Here is a 25,539-nt window from a genome sequence, read left to right as displayed (position 1 = left end):
CCTGTGAGTTTGCTGTAAAACCAGGCCTGAGTGAGCAGAGAAAGAAAGAAACAGTTTCTGTTCCACAGAGTCTCTTCTTTTTTTCTGTTTCCTGAAAGCGGCAGCGTCACGGCCCGTGACCACGACAGCAGCTGCTACTACTCGGTTTTGTGGCAGTAAATGTCCTTCAGAGCCTTCAGCTCTTCAATCAGGGTCTTGTTTTGGTTTTCCAACACAGCAACCCGGTTTTCCAGACATTTGACGTACTCCTTCTTTTTCCTGCGACACTCGCGGGCAGCCTCCCTGGACAAGAAGAAGAACAAGAAGAAGAAGAAGAGGTTTTTATTCCAATCCTGCGTCGAGCAGGTGTTTGTGTTTAAAGGCTGAGCAGGTCAGGGTTGGTCAGCACATACTGCCCCCGGTGGACAGCCATCAACATGACAGTGACCCGGTGACTACTGTCCACTAGGGCTGGACATTCTAAAAGTTTAACGTCAGTGTCGAAGGTTTTCAGTAAAGGTCAGGTGTTTATACCTGTTGGCCGCTAGTAGCATTCTATGCTATACCATTGTGTGTTCTAAATATTTAGCTTTCTGTCTTCACTGATTTATTAGCATTAGCATTACCCAAGGGTTACCCGTCTACCTGACGTTAGCAACAGCTTCAGGTGAGAAGCATCAACAGGTCAGTTAGCCTGTGGTTTGTCCAACATGTCAGTGAGTAACAGCTAGCTGCACATTTGCTAATGTCTACTGCTACATGCTAACCACGACCACTGGTAACAAATGGCTAATAGTCACCTGTTCTTCATCAGTCTGACCTCCCTCTTGCGCGTTATCTCCTCAGCGTGCTGTGACGACGGGCTGGACATGGCGCCTGGCGATGCCGCCATCACGATGCTCTGAGCGAGGCTGGAGTTTGGCGACCGCAGCTGATAGGCAGGCATGTCTCCAGTGGCAGCTGTCGGCACAAAAACAAATATATGTCTGAGAGCAGTGAAGAAGAAGAGTTTACTGAACTGAGACCAAATGTTTGGTTTTCTTCTGGATCCGTGTGAACAGTGAACCTTCTTCTTCTTCTTCTTCTTCTTCTTCTTCTTGAGCAGCGTCAACAACTGAACTGAACTTTTTGCATAACTGACAGTGTTGACGTCTAGCGTCGGCCTCAGGACAGTGCCATGCTAACACACGTTTGTGTCGTCCCCTCCCCCAGAGTGAGGTCAACGGTCAGAACCTCTGGTCCTCTCGTCTCTCACTCCTTTACTTTCTTTTCTTCTGCTGTTTCTGCACCGACAAACTTTCTGTCCTCACTACGTTTCTGACACACACACACACACACACACACACTGTGATAACAGCGTCTCTGCTGACGACAGTATGTGCGTCTTACTCTCACTCCCTGCCCCCCCCCCTCCACCTCCCTCCCTCTAGCGCTCTCTCTCCACTTCTCTTCCAGGAAACACAGTGACGTCAAACTGACGACTATCTGACCCTGTACCGCCCCGTCCCCCCCGACACTCCTCCCCCCCCCCTGCCTTTCTCTCTGCCTGACAACCACTGGAGTCAGTCCCTGATGTCAGTTCAAAACCGGCCACTTTACACACGACTCTCTGAACTTTGACAGAACCCAGTCCTGAGAAGTCGGCGTTCGACTCCAGATCAGAGGAAGGTTAGCTCGACGTTAGCCAAAACCACTTCAAGATCGTTAGCTTAAATATAAGAGGAGAACATTATACAGCAGTGACAAATCCTACTGGAAACAGCTTAAAACCAATGACATTGTTGCTCACCTCCTCCTGCTGACATGTACAACAACAACAACAACAACAACAACAACAACAACTTCTCTTCTTGGCCGACTGTAAACACAACAGAGTTCCACCTTCTGCACTTTTCTAGATTCTTTTTCAAAACTCATCACAACTTTTATCAGTTTACTGACAGTTAGCAACGACACACAGTGATCCCTGATGATGATGATGATGATGAAGATGATGATGATGTGTGTGTGTGTGTGTGTGTGTGTGTGTGTGTACCTGACTCAGTCTCATCCCCGGTCACAGCCATCTCCTGTTTCCAGTAATCCAGAGCAGCGGCAGCAGCAGAACTCTCCAGAACAAACGGACTGACTCTGCTCTTATTTCCTCACTGCTCTTCTTCTTTCTACTCTCTCTCTCTCTCTCCCTCCCTCTGTCTCTCTCTCTCGTCAACTTTGCAGCCCAATTACAATTACAGCCATTGACATCACAGTGACATCACTGCTGCCTGCTGAAGTCAGTGAAACACCCAGGATTAGAGTTTTCTCTCCTCCCACCACCGCCTACAACAACAACTCCTCCTCCTCCTCCTCCTCCTCCTGCTCAGACACAATGTGAACAGAGCAGAGAGGGTGAGGAGCGGGAGGAGGAGGGGGAGGAGGGGGTTGTAGTTTTACCCCAAGTGACGCAACTAGCGAGACGCACTCAAACAAACAGGAGGATATTGTGTCCTCGGTGTTGAGCTGCTGCTGCTGCTGCTGCACTGACGGAGCTCTGAGTGTCCACCTGTTAGCGTTAGCACAGGGTTTGACAGCGGCTTCTCACAACCCCCAGGGTCTAGGACCAGGTCCTGGGGTTCAAAGGTCAAGTTAATGTTGGGTTGAGGCTCAGAGTCCTGCTGTGATTGGTCAGGTTTATGAACACCTGTTCACTCACTGGAAGTTGTTTTTAACTAACTCACTAACTAACTAGGTTACCACAGACAGTCTGGGATTGAGCCCACAGCCCCCTGGTGGTTGGTTACCTGTACTGCCTACTGACTGATCTTTCTGACATTTCCGTTCCATCACCAGCCCAGTTGGACAGAAGCTGTCGATGATCAATCAGCCAATCAAACTTGGGGTTGCAGCCTGACATGTGACCACTACAGGGTCAGTGCGGCCCGTAGTATTGGTTCATGTAAACATTTTTTTTCTCACCCTGAGGTCTGATTCAGTGAAACATGGACAGTAGGACGTGTCCCAGCCCACCTTGGACGAGAATCTGTCTTCCCTGCAGGCAGAACTGCTGTGGAGATTCTATCGTCTGGGCTGCACGCTGCAGGACGGTGGCTCTGGGCTGAGAGGTGTGCGTGCCCCCCACCTGTAGGGCCCCCACCCCTGGACTGGTGAGCTGGACGCCTCGGCCCTGACTGATCGCAACTGTGCGGAAACAAAGTCAGTGGAGACGACTCTGAACTTTGTTTCAGCATTTTTATATTTTTACTGTTTTTTTTTTTCTTTTTTCATATTGTGCTGGAGACGCAGGACAGCGGTGTCCCACAGCGTCTAACACTGACTGTATTGTCCTGAGCTGGTCTGGTAGATGGGAGTCGGCGCCACTGATGGTGATGATGACGTGCTGGCAGAGCCGACCACTTCCTCCTCCGTCTTCTTTTCCTGGATCTTGGGAACCACTCTTGAGTCTGATGAAAGATAACGGAGGATTTTCCTGTTCGTCAGATGAAATGAAAGAAGTTTGAAAACTGTCATCTTCATCCTCCTCCTCCTCCTCCTCTGTTCTCTCCTCACCGGTACGATGGGCGTCTCAAGAGGAGCTCGCGGCGTCTCTGAGGCTCGGAGTCGTCGTCGTCCTCCTCCTGCAGGAGCAGCAGAGTTAGGGAGAGGTCCGTGGCAGGTTTTTGTTATAACTACGGGAAAAGTTTTAAACCAAAGGTGTGTTGTTTTCCACTGACCTGGAATGGGTTGGATACAACAATCAGTGAAAGACAGCGATGACGTCAAAGTCGGAACCTGAGCTCCTGAGCCGCTACTTTTTCAACCCTCAACGTCTCTCTCTCTCCCTCCCTCTCTACCTCTCTCTCTCTCTACATTGACTTTTATAAAGTGTAATTATTTTCCACCCAGCTTTCAGCAGCCATGTCAACAATACGTCCAGGTTTTAAACACAGGTCACACTCCAGCACTTTCCAAAGACTTTTAAGGACCAGTTTTTTTTTGCTAACACCTTAGAAAACCACTGATTTTTTTCCTCTTTGTGCGTTTATCTTATTGTTAGCCGTTAGCTGCAAATACGTTTAGCCTTCTTCAGCTGTTCCCTAAATTTTATTTTTGCTAAAATATGCTACTTGTTATAACCTTTGTTATCATTTAACAATTCTGATGTTTTGACCTACGCTGAAGGTCAAGGCTTCAGCTTGTTTACATGCCGATGAGTCCCTGGGACAATGGCCACGCACTGTTCAGATTCTAGTAAGAAATGGTTCTCATCTCCATTCTGTCCCCGAATGGATCCTTGGGTCTAAAGAAAACCAAGGGCGTGGTCTCACCTGGACAGTCTGTGTGTGAGGTGACTGAATGACGGAGGTCTGCGGGGCCTGGATCACACCCTGCACCTGCACCGCGCTCACACCCGGGGAATCTGAAACCTGTCGGGGTCGGATCAGGCCAACGAGGCCGGAGTCCTCGGGTTAAAGTCAGGGAGAGCGGAGCACACACACAGGTGGAACCGCTTACGTGGGCGTGTGTGTGTGTGTGTGTGTGTTCACCTGAGCAGCCGCTGCAGCAGACGAGCCGGCCTCACTGTGGTTCTCCTCTCCGTCTGAACGGCTGTCCAGTTGGGAGGAGGTTGACCGATCCATTGAGCCCTGAAACGGTGTGGGTCGGTTTTTATCCAAACCGCCGTCGGTTTAACTCCTTGACATGTCGTCAAACATCAACATAACGGAGGTTGTATTTACTGAAGTTAGAATCATGAACCATGACGATGCTAGTAAATGTATTTATTTAATTTTTTTCCCTGATGATGACATGGGTTCAACCACCTCTGTCCATACTCCTAGAGTCATCTTTTAGAAATCTGATACTCCTATTTCTATTCCTCTGTTGGAGACATAGACGTGTTGGAGTAAAGTACTACAGATGCACTGCTGTGTTGTATGTGTAACTCTATAACCGTGTATTAGCAATGTGCTAATGTGTACGTCGTTTTATCTACAGATTAACTGCCTACAAGTCATTCTTCGCTGAGGCTAGGCTAACCCTTCTAGCGCCCTCTGCCGCTCTCCTCTTTTGGGCTCTACGCGATCTGAAGCTAACGCTTGTGCGTTTATACTGAGAGAAGCTATTATTTTACGTTTAATAGTAGTTATAAATAGTTATTAATGATGCGAAACCCCCTCACCCTCCCCCGTGATTAGCTCACGTCATAATCTTTGACATGTGCTCAATATTCTATATAAAACAAATATTCATTTATTTTCAATGATGTATTTGGACAAATGTATGTTTTTTTTGTTTTTTTTTTCGATATGTAAACATTTTTATTTTGAAGAGACGTTTTCCGACTTCCGTTAGGGCCTTAATACGTGAGTCTTGACTTCGCGAGCCAGAGGAAACGCAGACCGTTGAACGGTCGTTGGCGGCAACTCCTCCTTGTTTTCTCACAAATCCAACTCTGTCAGAGGCGAACGTGTTTTTGCAAACTCTCTGTGAACTTTGCCCCACTGTCAGAGGAAGCAAAAAAAAAAAAAAAATGGAATGCGACAGTTTTGCAGTGACTTACCGAAGTTTGACGTAGTGGAACTCGTCACTAATGAGGGTGTACGTGCTATGGCCACGTCAGCGCCGCTGATGATGCCGCTGTGACTAAAATGTCGCCTGACGTCGCAGTTTAATTACCGAAGAGTTTGCAGTTGCAGCAAGAGCAGTAACCGCCTCCGAGCTGTACTTCCGGGTTGGCTCCAGAATCGTTTTTTAGTTTTTAATTTGTATGGGGATTACAAAATAAAACAAAACAAAAAAACAACAGCACATAACCATTAAACATTCCAACCGTTTCTGTGATCAGTCCAATAACTGTTTAATCCAAGGACATTGGTCGAAACATTAACGCTTGGTTTTTTTTTCGTTTCGCTGGAGGATATTTCGCCCATAAATTCCGGTTTTATATCTTTAAGTACTTCCTCCTGAAGTGTCATAAAGGCGATTATGTAGTTTTCAACTGCCAATCTGAACGTAACACAAAAAAATAGTTACATCGAAAGCAACTAGACAAAGTAGTTTTTTAACTAGTTGCTTTCGATGTAACTTTTTTTTTTATTAAATAACAAGTATGAGAACCTACACAGACTAAATGTAACACGATTTTCGGGAATTAAATTAGGTTTGTTCTTGACTAAAGTCATTATTATAGTCGTTATATAGATAACAACAACAAACACACGCGTTGAATAGTATTTTGGCGCCATCTAGTGGCTGAGATGGGTATACCTTAGAAAATTATTTTTTTTAAACTAAACTATTTCGTTTTCATCATCTGAGAATTGGAACATTTATTTTTCAAATAGAATCAAAGTGGAAAAATACGCTAGTTATCTTGGATCCAATCGGAGGAGAGAAGCTTATCACAAAAATAGATATGACATGACATAAAATACGTGAGAACCACTGCTTTAGTTTGTCAGTCAGAGAAGCTACAGTCTGTCAATGTTTTCAGCTGTCACAGAGTTTGAAGCCAGCTTGATCTCAGCTGCCGCGAGAACATCATTCTGGTTCAAATATGTTGTTGTTCTCCTGTTGCCCGGTAGAGGTCGCCTCGTTTTTTACACACACACACGCACATGCTGCCCCTACGGGTAAGGAGAAGAACCGCTGCAAGGAAAACTTCACCCCTGAACCTCTGGCACAGTCGGAGTAAATGTGTTTCATTCAGCGACTGAAGAACTGAAGACATTTTTATTTCTTTGTTACAGGAAACACTGACGAAATGTTGTAGTTTACTTGTAGTTTTTATAAATGTCTCAAATCTTCACCTCAAGACATAAAGTAACTAAAAAAACTCTTCCCCCAAATATGATGTTTTATATTTTTATGCTGCATTTTAAACACATTCATACTTTGTTTTGTTTTTTTCAAAAAAGTTTATTTATTATACAATTCCAAAATACTGTGGTAGGGGGCGCTGTTCGTTGTGGATTATGAACTCTTTCCATTGTCTGCAACAGGCTTTCACACCACACGTTGATTCTCAGTTAGTTGGTGATTTTGCCGTCATTTCCCAGCAGCACCTGAACGCACCACATGACCGAGCGTTAGCTCAGACCTAGAGAGGGAAAAAGAGAGAGAGAGAGAGAGAGAGGTTGGGATTGAGTGAGAGAAGTGGGCAGAGAGAGAAAGAGAGGGAGAGAGAGAGAGCGTGTGTGTCTAAACAGGTGGTCTGAGTGTGAGTGTGAAAACACACTGAAAACAATGTCGTCCTGTGGACCGGAGCAGACGGAGCTGAGCCCCGGACTCCACTGAGGGAACTACCGGGAATGATCTGACTGGAGAGTCAACAACACATGCCCTTCTTCCTCACTTCCACTCGGATATTATCTTCTTTTTCGTCTCCCTTCCTTCCTTCTTCAACCACCACCACCCCCACCACCACAGCGGCGCCCCGGGATTCGCCTCCGAATGTGAAGCGCCGCCGTCGGGACACGGAGCCATGAAAGTGACGGTGTGCTTCGGCAGGACCCGGGTGGTGGTGCCGTGTGGAGACGGCAACATTAAAGTGCACTCGCTCATCCAGCAGGCTGTCATGAGATACAAGAAGGCCATAGCTAAGGTGAGTGGACGTCCTTTTCTGCACGCTTCCTGCCGCTTTTGTTGTCCTGGAGTCTGGCCGGGCGCGCGCGCCCTGCTGTGTGCGCGTGAAGGCGAAATCAATATGGCGCAAACTTGAAACTAATGCAAACTAAAGCAAACGGGCTCCGCTGCGCTCTGCCTGCTTTCACCACCACCCCCCGTTCCTGCTCCTCCTTCCCCACTCCTTCTTGGCACCGTCTTCGCGCACAACAGGGCTGCGTGTGCGCCCGGTGAGAGGGCGCAGCGCCATTGTGGTCCCAGTGTTTGGAAACGCACCGAAAACTTCCTGTGCAGCGGGAGTTTGTGTGTTTGTCCAGAGTTGTTGTTGTTGTTGTTTGTGGCTACACACACACACACACACACACACCAACCACAGGGAAGAAGTTGGCAGCTGAGATTAGCCGACTAGCAACTTAGCCTGGCAGTCGCTCTGAGGCGTTCAGGGTCCAGGGACACTGACCTCTACAACCGTTTGGTGATGCCTTCACTGTCTCCTTCAGCAGCAGTTTCAAACCACTGTGATTCAACGACGACATTTCTCAACATCTGGACCCGAACCCACAAACGGGTCAGAGCCCAGTTGTGTTTGTGGACAGATGTTGGACTGGTCAACAGGTGGCGCTCGTGTTGCAGTGACTTCCATCTAAACTCCTGTGTCTAATGATGGAATTGAACCCACAACTGTGTACAGTATAAGCTAACAGCAGACGCCCGTCAGTCTGTCACAGACAGCAGTCCACAGACCACGGGCTGTCAATCAAGACGGTTCTGCTGCTTCTGAATCTTTGAGGCTGAGCTTCAACAGGGTTTGATACACCCCACGTCTACAGGGAGGTGATGCCTTCACTGACACTCCCCTTTTCTGCCCTCTGCTAATTGACGTTTTCGCTCATTCCTGTAATAAAAGGTGTAGGTTCACAGAGGAGCCGGTCCACGGTCCACGGTCCACTCAGACCCTGAGCACTGGAAGGACCCCGACCCTCACTTTGAATGAGTTATTGAAACAGACCAGTGTAAATCTGCAGTCCCCCGTTTGTCCTGCAGGGGAGGGTGAAGCCCCAGCTGGCTGATGTTGGGAGACCTGAACCTGACACATAAATCCCCGAGATAAAAGTGAATCTTAACAGACTGACTGAGTGACCTTTGACCTGTAGCTGGTGCCTTGAGAGCCGAGTCAGATCAGATTAGCAGACAGTGGCGGTCATAAAGATGTGCTTCAGGTAGTGTGGGCTGTAGGGGGCAGTATGGAGACTTGTACGATGAAGACGTGGATGTGCTGTCTAAATAGCCTGGTTAGCTTAGCCTAGCTGGTATGGAGACTTGTACGATGTGGATGTGGATGTGCTGTCTAAATAGGTTAGCTGGTTAGCTTAGCCTAGCTGTCTTACACAAAGTTTTGTTAATCTCTAAATAAATTCATAAGGAAACTGTATGAAATGCTAACATGCTAGCTGCTAGCACGCCGCTAACACAATGTACATTTGATACATGCCATGGTGCAGCTAAAAGGCGCCAAAGATGGTGGGCGTCAGCAGGCTGACAATCAGTCGGCAAACAAAAGGTAACGGTACAAAAATGTGTAGTGAGCACCACCTACAGGCCGGGGCTGAGGAGCTACATGCTTCCTGTCACAGACCTACACCTGTCTCGACACCAGCTTCAACTTTAGCTTCAACTTCTCTAGGATTTGAAAACCTTTGTTGGTCTGAGCGACAGAAGACGGCCGTGAGGTCAAACACCTGACACCAGGAGGAGCAGGTCAGAGGGAGAGGGAAGGTGGAGCAGGTTTATGGACGGAGATGGTTGATGGCACGGTCGGATGTTCTCCTCATCCACCTGGAGAAGACCGTGGAAGAACCCAGAACTCTTCCAGACCGTGGCTCACCACTTAGTGCCGACTCCTCCCACCATTAAATCACTTCTTCTGGGCTTTTACTGCTCCAGCCTCCACCCGTCCCTCACTCCACCAGCTCCGCCCAGGCTCGGTCTATTTCATGTTCCATGTTTGAGGAAGTGGTGCTACAAGATCACAGCTTTTTTTTTTTTTTTTTTTTTCTGCTCCTCCTGGTTGTCCTTAATAAGAGGTCCATATTTAGGCCGGCTGTTTCCTCCCGCTCCACGGTTGGTGCCCCCGCCCCCTGGTGAACTCCCCCCGTCATTACAGTGGAATGTTTCCTGCAGGAAAATAAAACGCCGTCTGAGAGCCGAGGAATCGGAACCAGGAGAGGTCGGACGGAGTCCGGGACGGACCACTGAGGGGTCGAGTCAGTACGACCGGGCCTGGGTCTCAGATCGGTGCAGTTTCACGTTAATGTCGACCAGATTTTACACATTTTTTTTTAGCGTTTGTCCTGTGCTAGCTCTGCTAATATTTTGAGATTTTTGTTATTTAGAAAAAAAGTCAATGTATTTTGACTTTGTGCTCATTCTTATTGACTAGATTTTGTCCCTTTAGCCTCGTTGTCGTAGCGATCTTGGCTAACCTTTAGTCTCGTCTTCGTTAATTAGCGCTCCTCTGGTCCTTTGTTGTCTTTAATTTCTCAGTACGCTGCTGAAAGTGTCGTTGCAGGGGTGGGCTCAGGGTCAAAGTCAGTGACCCCGGTGCATTGTGGGGATTTAATCCAGCTTTTTGTGTATTGCTGGTGCAGTCATGTGACCTGGATCAGTCAGATTAAGTGAGAAATTTGCTTGAGCTCATATGACCCCGGACGTATGATGTCACACCGAAAATGGTTCCAGCACTGAAAGACCTGCGTAGAAATACAGAAGTCAGTCGGTAACCGTTCTGATGTCACGGGTGCTGAGCTCCAGGATTGGCTGATGGAAATGAAGAGGCTCCAATAGGAAAAACCCAAATTATTGATGAGTGGAGATTATTAATAACTTCACTCAAAATTTAATTCACTCCTCAGGCTGATGAGGTTCAGTCCTCGGCTAAATATAGACCACAGACTGGGCCACAGATTGGGCCACAGACTGGACCAGAGACTGGGCCAGAAACAGAGACTAGACCACAGACTGGACCAGAGACTGGACCAGAGACTGGACCACAGACTGGACCAGAGACTGGACCAGAGACTGGGCCACAGACTGGGCCACAGACTGGACCTAAGACTGAAACAGAGACTGGGCCACAGACAGAAACCAAGACTGGACCACAGACTGGACCACAGACTGAACGTCTGCTTCACATTAGAACTAGAAATATAAATTAGAGGTAAAGATAAAGCAACATCTACATAAATATTCTTCGTCGTCAGATTACGTCAGATTACGTCAGATTACGTCAGATTACGTCAGATTACAGATGACATCATTTCCTCTGCTGCTCGATGGAAAGCATAAAAAAAGAAGAACGGAGACAGGATGAAAGGATGAGAGTGTGGTTCCTCCTCAGCTCTCCTCTCTCCTGGGTGATTCTCACACCGACTGGTCTGCACTCGTCGGACGTGTTCACACCGACGGACGGACTGACTCATGTCCGTCCGTCTGTCCGTCTTTTAGGTGAAGATGTGTTTGTGTCTCAGATGAATGAGAAGTCCGGGACTCAGACCCAGACCCAGACTCAGACCCAGACCCAGACTCAGACCCAGACCCAGACTCAGACTCAGACCCAGACCCAGACTCAGACCCAGACCCAGACCCAGACCCAGACCCAGACCCAGACTCAGACCCAGACTCAGACCCAGACCCAGACTCAGACCCAGACCCAGACTCAGACCCAGACCCAGACTCAGACTCAGACCCAGACCCAGACCCAGACCCGCTGGTACCGTAGCCCTGCTGCCTGACAACATTCCTGCAGTGAAACTGGAGCAGCTCCCAGGTCTGAGCTGAGCAGGAAAAACCACATCCTGACTGACCAGACCTGATCCTCCAGACCTGATCCTCCAGACCTGATCCTCCAGACCTGATCCTCCAGTCAGGGTTAGTTGTTTGGGTGAGACCCCCCCCTCCCCCCTGCCCCCCCCTCATGCTCAGTGATGGACCTCTGATCTTTGAAGAACTCCTCTGATTTCTGCCTTTTTTCCTCTGATCTGATTCAGCACTGACTGTTGGGGTCACATGACCCTGCAAGACACACACACACACACACACACACACCAGAGTTCATGTTTTGCAGAATAATCCTCTGCCCCAGTGTTGTGGCGTCGTCCGTCATCAGTTCCAAATCCTGTGGTCTGACATCACACTGTCCTGCAGATGGCGCTAGACCTCACAGCTGATTTCTGATGATGATGATGATGATGATGATGATGATGATGATGATGATAATGATGGTGGGCGAGGAAACTGAGCTGGTGACGACACGTGGACCGGCAGCGCGGTGTCTCTGTGTCTCTCTCTGCTGCAGCAGGTCAGCAGCTCAACTCCAGCTCCGTTTGTGTTGGTGTGTGGGTTGGTGTTGGTGTTGGTGTTGGGGTCCAGTCTGCTGTGTCAGCAGACGAACCCTGGTTCCTGTCACTCACCTGTGATTGGCCGAGGCTGCGGTGATGTCAGCTGGTCTCCGTGGCGATGGTCTTTGTTTACGTCCCTGCGGAAAACCACATCCAGGTTTAAGGCCAGGTTGGCAGGGACTAGGAGGGGGCGTGGCCTGTGGGGGCGTGGCCTGTGGAGGGGGGGGGGGTCCAGAGACCAGGTCCATAAAAGGACTGGTCATCAGAGGTCAGAGGTTAGAATGTAAAAAAAAAAAAAAAAAAACCAAGTCAGTGAAAAAATGCTGACATTTATTCCCATAAAACTGGTACAAACAAGTGATGCATTGTGGGTCAGTGATGCATTCACTGTCTGACCAGGCGGTTCCTCATGTTGAGTATCTGTGAACGGTGTCACCGTGGGAACCTGAAACCAGCAGAGAAGAGAGCAGCTCATTGTGTTACAGCACGGGCGTGTGTGTGTGTGTGTGTGTGTGTGTGTGTGTCACATACCTGTACACACACACACACACTGGAGTCATTTTCACTGCGGAGGAGGAGGAGGGTCGGTGTGAAGGTGTGGACATGTGGAAACACTGTGAGGCTCTGAGAAGAACTCAGAAGGTACTGTTCTGTTGTGGTACTAATGGACTGGACACACACACACACACACACACACACACACACCTTTAATCCACTTTTAACTTCGTTACCTTTGTTGTTGACTGTTCAGCTAACTGTTAGCCTTTTCACTGCTCATGCTAAGAGGCTAACCCGTAGCGTACTAGCTCGTTTCTAGGTTACCTTTGAACTAGTCCGACCATCAGCCGACTGGATCGGTACTGGACCAGAACCGATCCCCCTGAGGTCACAGCTCTTCCTTTGATCAACAAACCTGGTGGAGAGTTCACGTCATTCACTAAAAAGAAAAGAAAAAAGAAAACGAACCGACACCAGGAATATTGGAGGAGGTTGAGACGGGATCAGGAGAGGACGGATCAGTGGGACAGTTCACGGTCGGATGACAGGACGATGATTATTGGGAATGCGGAGCTGATACCAAACGTGTCCTGTTGGTGTCACCGGACTCTCCTGGTGTCACTGTCAGCGGCTGCAGCTGCAGGAGGTCAGTGGTGGATGACGGCGGCGGCGGCGGCGGTAGATCAAATGTCCACAGTCCCGTCCTCACTGCTGCTCACATTTGGCTTTGATCCCCGTGTCCTCGCAAAGTGACGATGGTGGTCCAACCTGGGGGTCGTGTTTACTTCCTGTTAACGTTGTTTTGAATTGAAATTGACTTTGTTCTGATCTTTCAGTGAACTCAAATTTGAGACGTCATTATTGTACCATTCATTTTGGCTAAATGTCTAAATTGCTAACGTAGTTTGTGGCTAACCTTTAGCAGCAAATGCCACAGAGTCCATAAAGTATTCCAGTTTTAGTTTTACTGATGACAGACTTCATCCAGAACAGAAATACCGACAGTATTTTTAGCTCAGCCCTTGACTCCGTTCACCTGCACACACACACACACACACACACACACACACTCACACACACACACACTGCAGCAGGTCCAGACACTGGTTGATTCTGCTCAGACTAAACCAAAGTCTGGCTCCGCTCCAGACCCTGGGCTTCCACTTGGCACCGACTCAGGCAGGAATGTCGGGCATTCCAGTCCAGGCTGACGTACGACGGCGCCACCTGTGTTTGGAAATCCTCCGTACAGTGAGCCGCGAGGCTAAAGTTAGCTGCTAGTTGAACCTAGAAATGAGACAAAAATCTCCCGCTGCCATAAACACAAGATGTATGGTGATGCTAACCCCTGGCCCGTGGACCAGAGGGTGAACATTTTGGACTTCTTATGAAATCAAGTATAAAAACACCAGTTTTCCACACACACAGAGTCATTTTGGACTTCTTATGAAATCAAGTAAAAAAACAAGTAAAAAAACACCAGTTTTCCACACACACACAGAAAGAACTGTAACTGTGTTCTTCCTCCTCCTCCTCCTCCTCCTCCAGACTCACTGGTGTCTTTATATGAAGGTCAAAGCCTTCTTTGTTTCCTCACTACCTCCCCCTTCTGGACTGGGAGTGCAGGTCCCAGGTGTTGTCTTTAGATCGATGTGGTGATGTTCACCACAGAGCTAAGATAACTGTTCAATTCTACTCCACTCTGCACTGTAGGAGGCGCTGTTCCTGCTCTCAAATTCAAGCAAACTTAAGGAGCCAAAACATAAAACACAGTTTTAAATTTGAACTCCCCCCCCCCCAGGGTCGAGGAGCGATTCCCAGGAGGTGGAGGTGGAGGTGGAGGGGGTGCAGAAAGTGGTTGATTTTTGTTTGTGTGGGGGGGGGGGGGGGGGGGGGGGGGGGGGGGACACATATTTGATGTAGTTGGGGTCGGACTCACAGATCTCTTTATTCCACAGTGTTAATCTTTAAAACTGCCATCATTCTCCATCAGGAGGATGTTGGACAAAGACGTGCCACCTACAGTCCTCGACCCAGGTTTGACACCCGTTGACTTCAAAAACGTCGTTGTCGCCTCTGAGTCGGAGAAAAACCTAGCACTCTCCGAGCTAGAGAACTACGACGTGCCCTCCAAGGTGGAGAGAGGTGTTCCCTCTGCACCGCAGGAAGACGGCGTGACCTTGGCGACAGAGGAAGACGTGACCTTGAAGGTGGAGGAAGGCGACGTGACGTTGGAGCCAAAGGAAAACACGGCGCCCTCTGAGTTGGAGGACCGCGTTCTTCCCCCTGAGAAGAGTCTCGTTCTGAGTCTGAGTTCAAGGGAGACGTGCAGCCCCCAGAGTTAGAAGACGTTGAGCCCCCTGAGTTGGAGGATGACGTAAAGTCAGAGTTGCAGTAATAACCGTTGTCATCTGAGTTGGTGTGATTGTCGTCAGGGGCCTCCGTGTCGTCACACTCGTATTCATGGAAGGACGGCGAATCGTCCAAGTCATAGGTCGACCGGGAACCGCGTGACTCTGTGGGGGACGTCTCCTCGACCAGTTGGACTCTCGGCGCTGGTTCACTCTGTGCTGCCCCCGGTGTCGATGCAGACAACTCCGACAGCAGATGTGGGGTTCCGTCGCGGACGTCCGTGAGGTCTCGTACCTCGGATTCCACCTCCGAATCCATCTCTGAAGACTCCCCCTCGAAGTTGCTTCTTCGCCAGGACTCAACCATGAACTGTTGGAAATGAAGTCAAACACATTTAAGGCGTCACTCGTCGTTCATGGAGTCGTAGGCACAAACGACTCCACCTACCTGCGCGTCGATGATGGCGTTGTTGGCGTAAATGTGATCAAAGTGCCTGAGGTTGTCAAACAGTTTAACCACATCTTGGTAACTCGGTTCTCTGCGGCTTTCTTCACTTTCGTCATCTCTCCAGTAGACGTCGTCGTCGTCGCCGCCGCCGCCGTAGGACTTGAAGTCGATGTTAATGTCGCCCTGGAACATCTCTGGTGTCGAGCGTCCGATGGTCTGCAGAAATCTCTGAAACAGCTGCCACCAGCCTCCTCTACGTCTGCACACGTGTCCAGTTGTGTGTGTTGGGAATCCATGCACTGATGTACCAACGCTGTTAGTCTTTGAAGGCTTTGATCAGATCAGAAACCTTTAATCCTTTGATCGGGTCTTGTAGAAACCCTGAAGTTTCAACTAATTTTCACCACTCGGAAAAAATAAATAAAAACAACATTTAATGTGCGGCTGCACCCCCCCCATATGAACCGCCCCCCCTCACAATAAATGACCAAATAATATATAAATAATGTGTTATTATTGCAGTCACACTTCACCAAGTCAATGCTAAGCTAACTCTGCTATCAGCCCTGATTAACGCAGTACTGCCACCTACTGGGTTTATTTACTGTTGGTGAAGATTTGGTCTGAAGAATGTCCTGATCTGATTGGCTGTCCGATGTGAGGACATTGGACAGAGACCTTTTCCGTACTGAGTGTAGAGATTTTAAACATTTACTGTATCATCACAAAAAAAACAACAGAAAACTATAAATAAATGATGGCTTACTTTTTGGATTCCTCTTTGTTTTTTTCTGACTGCACACAAAGACATTTCTCCAGTATTTTTTTTCCAGTATCATCTGCATAAAGTGGTGGTTTTTTTTATTATTCATTGGATCTGAATTTATCAAAGGAACGCATATAAAAAAAATGACAAAGGAAAAAATCCCTGACCCCGTGTTGATGCTTGGGAATGAATGACTAAAATGATTTTTTTTCTATGCTCTAGGACTCCACCTACTGGCTGCAGGTTCACCGGTTGGAGCACAGTGACGGAGGGATCTTGGACCTGGATGACGTGCTGTGTGATGTGGCCGACGACAAAGACAGGGTGAGTGATGCTGTGCTGCTGCAGGTGCACCGTCCAATCACATCCAAGACTCAGTTTAGGCCACCGACAGGAGGCGCTGTAGCTGCAGCTTGAACTCAGACCAACCCTGGACCTTAGGGTCTTTGATGTCAGAGAGAGAGAGAGAGAGAGAGAGAGACCAAAGGTCAGGGTCGTTGGTAAAACGAAGAGTGACTTGTTTGACACGGACTTCCTGCTCCGTCAGGTTCTGGGACTGGACTCCTTAGACAATAAGAATATTTCATTTCTTCTTAGACCCCCTCCTCTATCTCCCTTTACACACACACACACACACTCCTCTTCTGCACATGCTCACAGCGTGATGTCACAGCCCTGAGTGATGCCACCTGGACTCAGACAACACACTCCAGTATGTGTGTGTGTTTCAGGGTGTGTCGCACAGCTGTGTTCACTGACATGTGTGCCCTCGGCCAGCAGGGGTCCTGACTGTCACTGTCACTCAGAGTCCGGTCTGTGGCCTCCATCCACCGCCTGAAAATATTGCAGTATCTCCATCTCCTGATCCCAGATCAATCTCCTCTGTCATTGATCGGTTCTTGATTTTCTCCAATATTCCTGGTGTTGGTTCATGTTCTTGTTCTTTTCTTTCTTCTCTAGTGATTCCAAATGTAGATCCCTCTGTTCCAGAGTTAGGAACTGATGTTCAGACTCAAATCCTGGGCTCTCTGCTTACAAGGCAGGCATGCTAACCACTACACCAAGGTACCACGCAGCGCTCCATGTGGCGCCAACGGCCAATCAGATTTGCCGGTCACCTCAGCTTCCCTGTGACTCTTGAGTTTGTTTAGACGTCGATGTTCTCCAGGTCTCACTGCTCTGTCTTTGGTTCCTGGTTATTTCCTGTGCCTCCACTTTTAGCCTCACAGTTGAAAGTTCCCTTTACTGCTGCTGGATAAGTGGCAGTACTGCGGGTTAGCACTGAACTAATGTTGGTGCAGAGCTGTTGGAGGCATGTGAAGAATGTCAGCTAGTTTTTTTTTTTTTTTTTTTACTGTCGTAGTAAATAAAGAGCGAAGGTCAGATCTGAGCGTTCCGTCCACATCCTGCTAAATATAGCGGGATTAGCATCTTTGTAGATCATGCATTAGCACATGAGATATTTTTACCCTGCCCCTCTCTCTCTCTCTCTCTCTCTCTCTCTCTCTCCCTCCCCTGCCTCCCTCCCTGAAAGTGTCTCAACTTTGGAAAATCACAGGGGTTCTCAACATATGGTCCAAGGGACAATCCACCTTTTTAAATGCTGTGGGACAAACAGTGTTGGGAGATAACAAGTTCTGCCATTCTGCCAGCAGGGGTCCAACTTCATTACACGATGTGTCTCTTTCTGATTAATGGTCTAATCTTATTATTATGGGGTGTATGAAAATATCAATACGCCCATATATGGTCATATTTAGTTTCACATTCATGACGTATCCATATTCTACAGCACGTTTTTTTTATGTTTTACAATTGAATTGTTTTAAAAAAAAACTCAATATATATCGCCATGCCTATAGTATCGCAGTATATCACAATACATTGTTTCATGATACGTATCGTATCAGCAGATTGTTGCCAACACACAGTCCTACTATTATCAGACTAGAACACATGTACTGGTCTCAGGTGAACAGTGTAGTTGTTGTTGGATTTACTGTCGATCAAACTGCTGGAACTGGGACAGACGGATATTTTCAGAGCTGGTACGTAGTGTAAAAGGCTTGGAGAACCACAGGCCGAAAAAGTTTCCCCCTAATATTTCACAGCTTGTGTTTGAGGATTGAATGTCAAATGAAAACAAACTCATAAACAATTAGCAAAAGACATTTAGCGAGGCTCGTTTAGAAAAAGAAACATTCTTAGAAACCACGTTTTGGACAGAGAGGCGATGAGACGCCATTGACCAGAGTCCTGGACCGACCGCACCGACTCTGCCTGGTCTTAAGACCAGAGAACACAGACCTCTGCGTGTCATTATCTGTCATTCCAACTTCCTGCCCCGTCGGCCACTCCAGTGTCACCCCCCTCATCTTGTTCTCATTAAGAGGCCGAGGCAGGGGAAGACGAGAGGGGGAGGAGGAAGAGGAATATTCAGGAAATAATGAGGTCATCACTAACGTTCAGGAAAGAATCCATGACTGTGGTTCACATGTGGTACCAACATCCGTTAAAATCAAATTGAGACAGAAAGTAATATTTTCTTCTTCTTGTCCTCAAACACAGCCCGGTCGTATTAAAGACAAACGTTCAAAGGAAGTCGATAGCATAGAGAGCTAACGACGGCAGAAAAGCTGCTAACGTTAGACAATCATGTCTCAAACATCCAGCAAAACAGCCTGTTGGGATTGTTGTTTATATAAACAGAAGTTAGCAAAGTAGCTTCACTTCGCCAAATATGTTGGTTTGTTACATTTAGCAAAGTTTATTTAATTCAGCTAGTATAAACTTAGCCAAAATATTAGGTAATAAAGTAGGAAACAAAGTTTTGTTGTTATTAGTGATATCACCGGTAATAAAGTAGGAAACAAAGTTTTGTTATTAGTGATATCACCTTCATCAAAAACACCGCTAATATAAGGAAGCCATGTCATACGCATGGCAAACGTTAGCAGAAGGTGGTTCATAAGGTAAGCTAAACATATGTAGTGTACGTACAGTTAGTACAAAAGGCAACAAAATGTAGCAAATGTTTTCAAACACAACAGTTTGAGTTAGCCAAAGGAGGTAGACAGTTGAGCTAAAGAGTAGAGAAAAGACAATGATTATAAATTCCACAACTCAGAAATCCACAAGTCAGTTAGCCACCAAATGTTTTAGGTAGCTTAAAGTTCATCCAGCAATGTAGCAACATCGGGGGAAACAATAGCAAAATTGAGAAACAGAAATATAGCCGAAGCAGCGAGGACTTGCTAGAATTTGCAAGAATGTGACTGGGGAACACGTAAACATTCTGGAGATGGCTAGAACGGTAATAAAAAGATCCAGCGGTGTAACGACGTCACTGCTACTAAATCATTCGTCCCTCCGTTGGTTCTCTGCTTCTGCTCCGTAGTTTCTCGTGTCTTTCTGCGGTCAGTTTTTTTAGTTTTTGTTTATGTTTTTCCAGCGTCTAGTCAGTAATGGATCAGCGTTTCAGGTTTGGAGGCCGGAAAATGTTTTAGCTTTTGACTTTCTTCTGTAAATCTCTCAGTGGAAAGAGCTGTAGACACGGCGCTTGTGAAACTTACTTGAAGGGCTTTAGTGCCCTCCTGTGGTAGGATTGGAGCACTGCACCAAACCATTTAGACCCGTGTAAATGGTCTAAAAAACCTTTAGCCGGTTTCCGTTAGCGTCTTGCATCATTTTAAGATAAACCTGTGATTCGTTCTTTATAATTATAGCCTTATTCTACATGTTTGGCCAAATTCTCTTTTATTATCTTGGCAAACCATGTTGTAATTGGAGTTTTCCCATAATATTTTGAGAAATATTTAGCTGAACTGAAGCCGTTTTCATGCATTTTAGGTCAATGTTAATTCAGATTCGTCACATTGAACTTTAAACTGTTTTTTTGGGGGTTTTTTTTATAACCAACATTGCTTCCTTTGCTACAGGGCTGTGTTTTAAACAAACCGTCTGATGTAACGTCCACATGCAGCCACACGGTGGTTTCTCACCACAGTGACTCAGACGGACACAGCTGTGGTCCACAGGAACAGTCTGCTCCAGGACGTGGTCTGTGTGTGTTGGTCATGGCTGACAAACCTCACCTTCTCCCTGCACTAAACATGTTGACCATGAAACACACCAGTCTTTGGAGGTCCAGTCTATGGAGGTCCAGTCTATAGAGGTCCAGTTTTTAGAGGTCCAGTCTTTGGAGGTCCAGTCTATGGAGGTCCAGCCTATAGAGGTCCACACTTTGGAGGTCCAGTCTTTGGAGGTCCAGTCTATGGAGGTCCAGTCTATAGAGGTCCAGTCTTTAGAGGTCCAGTCTATAGAGGTCCAGTCTTTGGAGGACCAGTCTATAGAGGTCAAGTCTATAGAGGTCCAGTCTATAGAGGTCCAGTCTTTGGAGTCAAGTCTTTAGAGGTCCAGTTTATAGAGGTCCAGTCTATAGAGGTCCAGTCTTTGGAGTTCCAGTCTATAGAGGTCCAGTCTTTGGAGGTCCAGTCTATAGAGGCCCAGTCTATAGAGGTCCAGTCTTTATTACATCAGTAATATAGAAGTTAAATTTTAAAGCTGCCTCATTAACTCAGTGCTTCATATTATTGACTTCTCTATTAAACTATTAATACTAACGAGCTACTTATTTTAAATGAGGTCCCATTTATTTCACCGGATTTTAAATACTTTAATACTCTCTTTGACCAGCAGGGGTCAGTGTGGCCCTAGGTTTGGTCTGACTGCAGTAGGCTGCTCGTCTTAGAGCCGTTAACACGGTTCTCCTCTCAGTGTTCTGAGACTTGGATCTGGCAGAGAAACAACAAGATGTTGATCCCGTTCTCACAGGTTTCTGGATATTGATGGATCCAGGTGTTAAAGATGATTGAAGGTGTGTCACGTGGACCCTGCTCTGGTTTCTATGACGTCACTGGAAGACGATGTGAACTAAACAGCTGCAGATGATTTCAACTGTGACTCCGAGGCTTCTGTTTTCTTTATATTTTTGAAATCATTTAACCACAATGCACTTGAAAATATTCATCACACCACCTACTGGCCAAAAATACAGGACATTAGTCACTTAATACTACATGTGGTCTTTATAATGTAGGCAGTAACTCATCAGCAACTGCTGTGTCTCTGTCACAAAATCTCTGATTTTCTCCATGGACTTTGGTCTGAACTAAAATCTCTGATTTTCTCCATGGACTTTGGTCTGAACTAAAATCTCTGATTTTCTCCATGGACTTTGGTCTGAACTAAAATCTCTGATTTTCTCCATGGACTTTGGTCTGAACTAAAATCTCTGATTTTCTCCATGGACTTTGGTCTGAACTAAAATCTCTGATTTTCTCCATGGACTTTGGTCTGAACTAAAATCTCTGATTTTCTCCATGGACTTTGGTCTGAACTAAAATCTCTGATTTTCTCCATGGACTTTGGTCTGAACTAAAATCTCTGATTTTCTCCATGGACTTTGGTCTGAACTAAAATCTCTGATTTTCTCCATGGACTTTGGTCTGAACTAAAGTCTCTGATTTTCTCCATGGACTTTGGTCTGAACTAAAATCTCTGATTTTCTCCATGGACTTTGGTTGTTGCTCAGGTTCTTCTAACGTGTCCTGTTGTTCTTATCATAAACTTAGGAATTTGAATTCCCACAGCACTGAGTGGCGGAGAAGGAGACAGGAAGTAATGGTCAATAAACAGGATGTAGTGTGGTGGTGTGACTGTTTCCTTTAACTGTCTGTGTGTCTAAAATACAGGTTAAGACAGGAGTCCTGACAAGAATAAAAATATTCAGTTGTACCTACTGTATTTCCATCCAGCTGTTGGTTTAAATAAGAGAAGGTTCTGTGCTGTAAGCGGGACCAGCGGCGGCAGCAGCAGCAGCAGCAGCATCACTGCAGACCTCTGCAGTACAGAGTTAGCAGCAGGAACGACCACAGTCTCCCCCGGGGTCTGGGGTAAATGAGATTTTGCTGCTGGGATGATTTGGTCGATGGCAGCAGCAGGACTGGAGATGGTTCTTTTTTTTGTACAAAATAACCTCTGCAATCTCTGCCAGAGCAGGAGTGGAGGCAGCACACACACACACACACACAGAGTGAGGGAAGGTGAATGTGAAGCTCCAGTGAGCTGGAGCCTCAGGTTGGACCACAGGCTCTGACACGTCTCTCTTGTTTTTTTCTCTTTTGCTTCTCATCCTTAAACTGAAGGAGTTGAAGTGAATAAAAAATAAAATCAGACCCGTGACTTTGTTGAAATAAATAATAATAAAATAAAAAATCACTATTAGACACACACACAGTCTGGAGTCAGGATGGACAAACCACAGCGTTTAGTACCGAACTCTTCAACAGTGACATTTAGTTCCAGCAGCATCGGTACCAATGCCTGTATCACAGCAGTGTCTGAGCCGCCGTGTGGATCACAGACGTCACTGCACTCATTTCTTTTTCCAGGGTTCAACCCAGAAACTCCGGTCTTCTGGCGTCTTCCCTCCTGTCTGACAAACCGTTTTGTCACACGGCCTCATTTGCGTCTCCTCTCTCCTGCTCGTCTTACTCCACCCCCTCCACCCCCCCCCCCCCCCCCGCTCTCGTTCTGTCCAAACTCTTCCTTCTCTTCTGGTGGCAGTAATTGGACCAGTGAAATTATGCAGACTTCTGCTCCGGTCTTAAAACTCTCTCTCTCTCTCAGACATGATTAATCACCCACAGAAGCTCAGCCCCTTCTTCCTCTCCTTCTTTTCTTTTGTTCAGACCTGCAGACGTCTTCCAGAGACTAAACCTTCACAGAAAGTACCAGGAACTCACCAGTCCCTGTGTGCTGTGGCTGTAGAGTGTCTGATGGAGATGATGAGTTGAAATGAGTTCCACGGCTCGGTGCCTGCTACGTTCTCTTTAAACTCCCTCCACAGCTGCGGGGTTTGATTGTTCAAAAGTTTAGGTTTTCAAAAATTTAAAATTTGCAGTTTCTTCCCCCTCCTCCCCCTCCTCCCCCCCTGCTCCTCCGTCTGTGATCGACCGTTCAGACGAATTTCCTTGATATTTTTGACGTAAAATAATTAGGAACCACTGCTTTAATCCATCCAGGCCTAAGACCCTCACCCTCTCCTCACCCTCTCCTCACCCTCTCCTCACCCTCTCCTCACCCTCAGCTCCACGTGTCCATGCATTACAGTCCACAGCCACAGGTTTGGACACATGGTACGAATGTCAAGAAGTCGATCTTCCTCAAGTTCTCTCTCTCTCTCTCTCTCTCTCTTTCTCTCTCTCTCTCTCACACACACACCCCAGCTGATTTGTCCTACTTCATTATAACACGTGAGGACACACACACACACACACACACACACACACGGTACTGGCATTTTTACAGGAACCAAGTGTTGATTAGTTCTCTGCAAAAAACACAGTAATTGAAGCTAAACGTCTAAATATAGACTTAGAGCCTGATTAGCAGTGATAGTCAGTGATGTATTACTGTCATTACACACACACACACACACACACACCTCCTGTGCTAATTTCTGAGGCTTTTATTGCATCAAATCTACTTTTATAAATAAAACACAGACCCGTAGTTTCTTTTTTTTTCTTTTCTTTTCTTTTTCTTTTTTTTTAACACAAAGTGGAACAGCTGAGGTTCAGGGACCAGAGGAAGGACGGCCCTGAACCAAGGTGGTCAGGTCTGGTCTGGTCTGGTCTGGTCTGGTCTGGTCTGGTCTGGTCAGGTCAGGTCAGGTCAGGTCTGGTCTGGTCTGGTCAGGTCAGGTCAGGTCAGGTCTGGTCAGGTCAGGTCAGGTCAGGTCAGGTCTGGTCTGGTCTGGGTGACCTGGTTAGAGAACTGTCGCCTCCGTTCTGGTTTGGTTTGGTTTCATTTTTGTTTTTCTTCTTCTTCAGCTGATAGCGCTGTATGATGAACAGGAGCCTCATCACGGCGGTGACGGAACCAGTGCCAGCTCCACGGGTACCCAGAGTCCGGACCTCTTTGGCGCCGATCTCAGCGCCGGCAGCACGGCCTCGGCCTTTCAGCCGTACCAGGCTGCCAGTGAGATCGAGGTCACACCGTCCGCCCTGAGAACCAGTAAGTTCAACTGCTGCTCTTCAAAACCAGTCTTCAAAACGTCATCCATATTAACTGTATGTATATATATATGTATATATATATATATGTATGTGTATGTATATATACATATATACTGTATATATGTATGTATGTATGTATATATGTGTATATACTGTATGTATATGTATATATGTATATTTATATATGTATATGTGTATATATATACATATAAAGATGTACATATACACATATGTACATATATATGTATATATGTATATTTATATATATATATATATTTATATATGTATATGTGTATATATATACATATAAAGATGTACATATACACATATATATGTATATTTATATATGTATATGTGTATATATATACATATAAAGATGTACATATACACATATATATGTATATTTATATATGTATATGTGTATATATATACATATAAAGATGTACATATACACATATATATGTATATTTATATATGTATATATGTATATTTATATATGTATATGTGTATATATATACATATAAAGATGTACATATACACATATATATGTATATTTATATATATATATATATTTATATATGTATATGTGTATATATATACATATAAAGATGTACATATACACATATATATGTATATTTATATATATATATATATTTATATATGTATATGTGTATATATATACATATAAAGATGTACATATACACATATATACATATATATGTATATATGTATGTATATATGTATATATACATATATACATATACACATACATATATGGATATGTATGTGTATGTATGTATATATGTGTATATACTGTATGTATATGTATATATGTATATATATATGTTATCCAGAAAACAATTCCCTCAACCTAATTTCTCAAAGTGAAAATAAAATCAAGTGATATGGCTCAGAGACAGCAGATGACTGTGCTCCAGCTCCAAAACAGCCAAAAATGAGCCAAAACAATCAAGTAAATACATTTTAAACTACACCACCTTCACAGTGGCTTCATTTATTTATTTAAAATATGAATGAACTGAGAGATTTCAAAATAATTACTTTAAAATGAACTTCATTTCAGCCTGAAAAATGTTCAAATCTGAGGTTCAACATAAAATGTCACGACGGTGTATTTATGCAGAGGCTGGAAGTGAATTTGTCTCTGTGTAAAGTGAATGAACTTATACTGCTGCGAGTGAAGAAAACAGACACGTCTGCTGTTAACACAAGAGTTTAATCAATAAAGTTCAAGGTATTATTATTATTATTATTATTATTATTATTATTACTGCAGCTCCACAAAGTCAACACATCAGGACTACAGGAAAGGAGCACACCTCAAAGAGCCCGCCCACCATCTTTGTTTTGATTGACAGCTGATGACAGCAATGAGAAAGTTCAAAGATTTAAAGCT

At 45.8% G+C, this 25,539-nt stretch overlaps 3 protein-coding genes across 9 annotated transcripts in view; 1 reads left to right on the top strand and 2 right to left on the bottom strand.

Annotated features, from left to right (window-relative positions):
* Positions 1–54: 54 nt before the first annotated feature.
* crema (cAMP responsive element modulator a) lies at positions 55–5,659 on the bottom strand. 7 transcript variants are annotated; one of them, XM_008334990.3, is made up of 8 exons: positions 5,519–5,659; positions 4,503–4,601; positions 4,284–4,382; positions 3,526–3,593; positions 3,294–3,445; positions 2,986–3,156; positions 780–939; positions 55–282 (listed from the first exon to the last, which is right to left on the bottom strand). In XM_008334990.3, the coding sequence occupies exons 2-8, from the start codon at positions 4,593–4,595 to the stop codon at positions 138–140; spliced, it is 888 nt and encodes a 295-aa protein (XP_008333212.1). In that variant the 5' UTR covers positions 4,596–4,601; positions 5,519–5,659; the 3' UTR covers positions 55–137. The 7 variants fall into 7 exon arrangements, with proteins under 7 accessions (XP_008333212.1, XP_024908355.1, XP_024908356.1 ...); XM_025052587.1 differs by having other exon boundaries at positions 3,526–3,590; XM_025052588.1 differs by lacking the exon at positions 4,284–4,382 and having other exon boundaries at positions 5,519–5,657.
* Positions 5,660–6,878: 1,219 nt separating this feature from the next.
* Positions 6,879–25,539, top strand: part of pard3ab (par-3 family cell polarity regulator alpha, b) — a 67,509-nt gene continuing 48,848 nt past the window's right edge. Inside the window, exons 1-3 of the mRNA XM_025052580.1 lie at positions 6,879–7,561; positions 16,264–16,365; positions 23,937–24,120. Coding sequence (XP_024908348.1) covers positions 7,442–7,561; positions 16,264–16,365; positions 23,937–24,120 — 406 coding nt within the window. The 5' untranslated portion in view covers positions 6,879–7,441. The remainder of the gene's footprint in view (positions 7,562–16,263; positions 16,366–23,936; positions 24,121–25,539) is intronic.
* Positions 14,364–15,742, bottom strand: LOC103396768 (uncharacterized). The gene is made up of 2 exons (XM_008334988.3): positions 15,276–15,742; positions 14,364–15,197 (listed from the first exon to the last, which is right to left on the bottom strand). Exons 1-2 carry the CDS (start codon positions 15,465–15,467, stop codon positions 14,532–14,534), a joined length of 858 nt encoding a protein of 285 aa, XP_008333210.1. The 5' UTR covers positions 15,468–15,742; the 3' UTR covers positions 14,364–14,531.

Source organism: Cynoglossus semilaevis, chromosome 20, assembly GCF_000523025.1.
Source record: "Cynoglossus semilaevis isolate Cse_v1.0 chromosome 20, Cse_v1.0, whole genome shotgun sequence".
NCBI lineage: Eukaryota > Metazoa > Chordata > Actinopteri > Pleuronectiformes > Cynoglossidae > Cynoglossus > Cynoglossus semilaevis.
This window is presented reverse-complemented; position numbering and strand designations above follow the sequence as displayed.

Excerpts from the sequence above, each read along its gene's own strand:
- LOC103396768 (XM_008334988.3), bottom strand. The coding sequence starts at position 15,467 with ATGTTCCAGGGCGACATTAACATCGACTTCAAGTCCTACGGCGGCGGC. Across the intron at positions 15,198-15,275 it reads ACGCCATCATCGACGCGCAG|TTCATGGTTGAGTCCTGGCG; the intron begins GTAGGTGGAGTC and ends CATTTCCAACAG.
- crema (XM_008334990.3), bottom strand. The coding sequence starts at position 4,595 with ATGGATCGGTCAACCTCCTCCCAACTGGACAGCCGTTCAGACGGAGAG. Across the intron at positions 3,594-4,283 it reads CTCACACACAGACTGTCCAG|GAGGAGGACGACGACGACTC; the intron begins GTGAGACCACGC and ends CTGCTCCTGCAG. Across the intron at positions 940-2,985 it reads AAGACAGATTCTCGTCCAAG|CTGCCACTGGAGACATGCCT; the intron begins GTGGGCTGGGAC and ends TTGTGCCGACAG.